This window comes from Aureococcus anophagefferens (assembly GCF_000186865.1).
Source record: "Aureococcus anophagefferens unplaced genomic scaffold AURANscaffold_3, whole genome shotgun sequence".
Lineage (NCBI taxonomy): Eukaryota > Pelagophyceae > Pelagomonadales > Pelagomonadaceae > Aureococcus > Aureococcus anophagefferens.
Genome location: NW_008705563.1, coordinates 1628335 through 1633832, shown reverse-complemented (window position 1 = coordinate 1633832; position 5498 = coordinate 1628335). Strand labels below are relative to the sequence as shown.

Sequence of the window (5498 nt, the reverse complement as noted above, 5' to 3'; positions counted from 1 at the left end):
GCCGGCTACGCGCTCGCGCTGCCTGCGCGCGCGCTCGCGTGGCGGGCCGCGGCCGCCGCGCGGCGCCGCGCGCGCCGCAAGCTGCCGCGGGGCGCGGCGCCGCTCGTGACCTTCTTCGTGGGCCAGGCCGTCGCGGCCGTGGGCGACGTCGCCGCGCACCCGCTCGCGACGGTCCGCGCGCGCCTGCTCCTCGCGACGGCGTCGGCCGCGGCCGCGCGGCGGGCGCGGCCGCCGTCGGCGTCGGCCGTCGCGCGCGAGCTCTACGCGTCGCGCGGCGCCGCGGGCTTCGCCGACGGCGCGGCGGCGGCCTTGCTGCTCGCGCTGTCGTCGGGCGTCACCGTCGTCGCCTTCGCGGAGATCTGGCGCGCGCTCATCGCGGGCCGCGGCGACGGCGCCGACGCCCTCGAGGCCGACTCGGACTACGGCGACGACGTCGAGCGCCCGGACGAGGACGTCGCCGAGCTCAAGCGGCCGCCGACGAGCCGCGGTAAGCGGATTTAGGTTTCTTCAAGTTGCGACGTTTCCCTCGCGCGCAGCCCGCATTCTTCGGCGGAGTGTTTCTCTTGCTCTCCGTCGTCGTCGACGTCGAGAGGCTGCCCGACGCCGACGCGCCGACTTCGAGAGGCTGCCGACGCCCGCGACGCACAGCCGTCGACCATGGCAGACGTCTACTACGTGGGAATCGGGTCCATGATGAACCCGGACGCCATACGGAAGCGCGGCATCAAGCCGCTCGAGAGCTGCCCGTGCAAATGCGTCGACTTTGAGCGACGATTCTGGGGCGCCTACGGCATGGCAGAGGTCCACGAGAAGCCCGGCGCCGAGTTCCACGCCGTGCTGCACAGGATGACGGCTCCCGACATGAAAATTCTCGACGCGTCGGAGCGCGGCTACTGCCGCGTCGACGTCGTCTGCTACACGTACGACGGCGCGCGCGTCGTCGGATCCGGCTACACCTTCGACAAGAGCCGCATGATCAAGAACGGCCACACGCCGCCGTCGGAGCGGTACCTGAACCTGCTCATCGGCGGCATGGAGCACTTCGAGTGCGAACCGGCGGCCGTCGCGGCGATGAGGCGGACGCCCCACCAGGGCCCCGGGACGACGTAAGCTCCGGTTCGCGACACTTACACGCCGCCTCCTTCACTCGTCGTCGTCGTCGTCCATCTCGACGGCGTCGCGCTGGGACGCGGCGGCGCGCTTCATCTTGGCCTGGTAGGACTTGAGCGCGACCTCCTTCTCCTTGTCCTTCTTCAAGTCCGCCTGCGTGAGCAGCTGGGCGCAGCCGAAGACGGCGCACTTCTTCGGTATGGTCTTGTGGAAGTACGACATGGCCGCCTTCTTCGAGAACGTGTGGCCGCACGTCTTCGAGATCATGGGGTCGACGAAGAGGCCCGTCGTGATGGGGCACTTGAAGTCGGCCTCCTGGTCCGCCTGCGTCTCGTCGACCTGGATCTCCTCGTCGGAGTCGTCGTCGCCCCCGCCGAGCACGGGCGCGCAGACCTTGCGCATCTTCTTGAACTGGCCGTCGAGCTCGACGTCCGGCGCGCCGTAGGCGGCGATCTGGGCCTGGAGCGCCTTGCTCACGACGTCGAGGAAGTCGTCGTCGCAGTCGTCGAAGTCGCCGTTCGCCGCCTCGTCCTGGAGCTTCTTCATCGCGGCGAGGAACGCGTCGATCTCGTGCTTCGTCGACAGCGACGTCCGCATCGTGTCCATGAGCGACTCCATGGCCGTCTTCTTCGCCGCGGCGCTCACGTCGAGGCCGTTGATGTCCTTGGCGAACTGCACGATCGTCGCCCGCAGCGTGTTCCCGTCCTCGTAGAAGCTGTCGCTCTTCGCCGCGATCTTCGTCATGGCCGAGGAGACGGCCACGCGCTGGTACTTGTCGGCGTGCGCCGCCATGGTCGATTCAGTGCGCACGACGTCAGCGGGTTTAGAGCGCGGGGTGGGCCGCGGGGTCCGGCCGCGCAGCGACGACGAGTCTCGAGGTTCGAACGCGGGACCGCTCGCGCGCTCGACAGGTCGATGGCCTGGAGTCGCTTACTGCTAGCCCGGGCCTAGCCGAGACCCACGGGGGAACCGGACTCTCGCTGGGAGGAGCGCCTAGGCGCGTCGCGTCCGGGGTGAGGAACCCCAAAGAGCGCGCTGGTCCAGCGCTCTCGCTGCCTCGTGGCCGTCTGACGCCGGGGAAGCCTCCGGACCTGCCGCGTCCTCTCGCTCGGTCGACCGAACGGGGTTTCGCGGCCAGGGCAGCAGGCGGGGCTGCTGGCCCCAGTCCGGCGGGGAGCCCAACGCCCGGAGCCTCTCGGGACGTCGCGCACTCTGCCCAGACCCGAAGGCCAACCTCAGGGCAGGCGACGTGAGCTTGCGCGTCGTGGAGTGACGACGCGCGTAGATTTGCGGAAACTCTTTTTCGAGAAACCGCGCGGAAAAGACCTCTCACGAGGGAAAACGCAGAGGAGAGCCTCCTCGGGGCGTGTACCGTTGAGCCAGGCGAGGCATCGCTTGCGCGTCCGCTGACCGCGCGCATGCGCACTGCATCGCCATGCAGTGCGCGCATGCGCAGCACTCGACCAGAGGCCAAGGTGCGCGAACCGGCGCACCGGCGAGCACGATGGCTCGAGCCGGCGCGGCCTGCGCCTGGATCGCAGCGCGCGCGGGACCTCTCTCGGTGCGAGCATTCGTTTCCAGGTCATGTGGGTGCGAGCATTCGTTTCTTTGCCAAAAAATGAAGTGGCGCTCGCGGGGGCGCCCCGTGTCCCCGAGCGGGGGGCATCTCGGTCCCGCGGACGCTGGAGAAGGTGTCGAAGCGGTGCCGCGCGGCGGTCGCGGCGCCAGCGCTCGACGGCGTGCTCTTCATGGCGTCGCCGTCCTGCAAGTCGTCGCGCGCCGCCCCCTGGTCGAACGGGGTCGCCCCAATCGCGTCGCGCGTCGCGCACGTCGTAGCGATGCTGCTGCAATCGTCTCCGGCCGTCGGCGTGCGCCACGCGTCGCGCGCGCACACTCGATACGCGCAGAACCATAAGCTTTTGCCTCAAGAGCGCCGCTGCGGTCGATGGTGCCGCTCAAACCACGCGCGATGGCGACGGCATTGTGCGCCGCTAGCGCCGCTTTGCAAAGCTTAGGTCCTTGAACGCTAAGCAAAAATACCACAACAAACCAAATAACACAAAAAACGCCACCACCATGCGCCGCGTTCTCCTCGCGTCGCTGCTGGTCTGCGCGCGCATCGGCGCCGACGACTGCGAGCAGTCCGGCACGCTCACCTTCGCCTACTTCGCCGTGGGCCAGCGCACGCTCACGAAGGCTCGGCGGAGCGCCGTCTCCGCGAAGCGGGCGCACGGTGGCCGCGCGCAGACGCTGCTGCTGACGGACCGGCGCGGCGTCGCCGCGGCGACGGCCGAGGCGCGCGCGTGCGCGGCGTCGGCGGCCGCCGGTCCGGCCTTCGACGACGTCGTCGAGCTCGCGGAGGCGGAGAACGCGACGGCCTTCGCGGCCATGCCCGAGTTCGTCGCGTTCCGCACGTTCGTGACCGCGAACAAGCTCCAGTCGCGCCACGCGGCGTGGACGGACCGGGACAACTTCAACAACCGCGCGGTCAGCGACCTGCGGCTGGCGAAGATCCGCTCCCTCGAGGCGGCCCTCAAGCGGTCGCGCGCGTCCGCCGTCGTCTTCCTCGACGCGGACACCGTCGTCTGCCGGTCGTTGCTGAAATACGCGTGCGCGGCGGAGCGCGCGGCCGCGGACGTCGCGTTCGTGCCCGTCTGTGTGGAATTCAAATCTTCAACCCGACTTCAATGTGAGCGTATGCGACAGTTTCGACGCAATCTCTTCGGCTGTGCTTCGAGAAATCGACGAGAGCAATCGATTCGTCCAAAAATCAGCCGAATCGACTTCGATTTGATCGAGCTAGAGAATTCTGAAGTTTGGTCAGGACCACCCAAACCAGTGGTTGAATTCCACACAGGTGCCCGTGCCCGCGGAGAAGCTCCACGCGTCGCCGCAGCTCCGGCGGACCTACGGCGTGGCGCCGGAGACGCCCGAGGCGAACACGGGCGCGCTCTTCCTGCGGCGGACGCCGAAGGCGCTGAGCCTGCTGCGGTACTGGGGGCTCCGCTACGGCGAGCTCCGCGCCGCGGACCCGCCGCAGCTCATGGACCAGGTCGCCTTCCGCGCCGCGCTGCACGCGTCGCGGGCCAAGTGGCTCCCCGTCGAGGAGCGGGCCAACTGCCGGGGGCGGGACCACCTGACGCGCGCGCACGCGCCGTTGGCGTGCGACGGCGTCGACAGCCGCGCGCCGCAGCTGAGGGAGCAAATCATGAAGCACACGGGCAGCTTCGTGAGCCGGTCCGACGACCCGGAGACGTCCCTGAAAGCCCTGCGGGCCATGGAGCACGTCGTGGAAGCGCTCGACGGCGGCAGGGCCCGCGACCGCGTGGGAATCGACCGGCGAGATCGGGGCCGAACTTCAGAAGTCTCTCGCTCGGTCACATCGAAGTCGATTCGGCTGATGTTTGGACGAATCGATTGACGCACGGCCCGGTCCAAGCCGTTCGATGACGCGCACATTGAAGTCGGGTTGAAGATTTGATGTCCACGCAGGCCTGCGACGTGCTCCACACGCACGAGGCCACGGACTACCGCGACGACGGCGAGGTCGCGGCCGTCGGTCCGTGCTACTGGGTCGACGTGCCCTTCGCCTACGCGACGCCCGCGGCGCGCGACGCCGCCCGGGCCGCGCTCGTCCTCCCGCCGATCTGCCGCGGGCTGGCGGATCTGGGGAGGAGCGCGGGCGTCGACTACGGCGCGACGCCGCGCGGGCGCCTCGTGGTCCACGTGCCCGCGGACCCCGTCGCGCGCGTCGCGCGCGAGTTCGACGCCTGCTGCCGCGGCGGGGCCGCGGAACATGGCTGGTGCGCGCGCGCGCCCTGCGGCGGCGGCGGCGGCCTCGGCGCCTACGCGGAGCGGCGCGAGAACGCGGCCCTCGCGGCCGTCGCGCCCGGCGAGGCCTGCGCGGCCGCGCGGCGGCCACCGCCGAGCAAGGCGGATTTGAGAGTTGCGGCGAAGCTCGCGAAAGAGTTCGCCGTCTTCGCCGTCGTCGACGCGCTCCCCGCGCCCGCGGGCCACGACGCCGCGGACCTCGCGCGCGCGCACGACGCGACGGCGCTCGACCGCGCGCTCGCTAAGTCCTAGGCGCGAGAGCGTAGCCGCCGTCGATGGCCACGCCGAAGAGCAGGGACGCGTCGGCGACGGACGCGCGCGGCGCGAGGGCGAAGTCGCTGTCGTCGCGGTCCTCGGACACCTCCCGCGCCTCGGAGAAGACGGAGAGCCGCTTCTTCGTCCGCGCCTTCGTCGGCGCGGCGACGGGCCCGTCGGCGGCGGGCGCCGCGGCGACGACGGCGCGCGGCGCGTCGTAGACCGCCGAGAGCCGCTTCTTGACCTTCCGCGGCGGCGCGGCCCGGGCGACCTTGGGCGCGGCCGGCGCGGGCGCGTCGATG

At 70.6% G+C, this 5498-nt stretch overlaps 2 protein-coding genes across 2 annotated transcripts; one reads left to right on the top strand and one right to left on the bottom strand.

Annotated features, from left to right (window-relative positions):
- Positions 1–1143: 1143 nt before the first annotated feature.
- Positions 1144–1902, bottom strand: AURANDRAFT_61757 (hypothetical protein; the record flags this gene model as incomplete). Its single annotated transcript, XM_009035482.1, has 1 exon — positions 1144–1902. The coding sequence occupies one exon, from the start codon at positions 1900–1902 to the stop codon at positions 1144–1146; it is 759 nt and encodes a 252-aa protein (XP_009033730.1).
- A 1284-nt stretch (positions 1903–3186) lies between these two features.
- AURANDRAFT_61756 (hypothetical protein) lies at positions 3187–4531 on the top strand (the record flags this gene model as incomplete). The annotated part of the gene is made up of 2 exons (XM_009035708.1): positions 3187–3762; positions 3968–4531. 2 exons carry the CDS (start codon positions 3187–3189, stop codon positions 4529–4531), a joined length of 1140 nt encoding a protein of 379 aa, XP_009033956.1.
- Between the last annotated feature and the right edge of the window lie 967 nt (positions 4532–5498).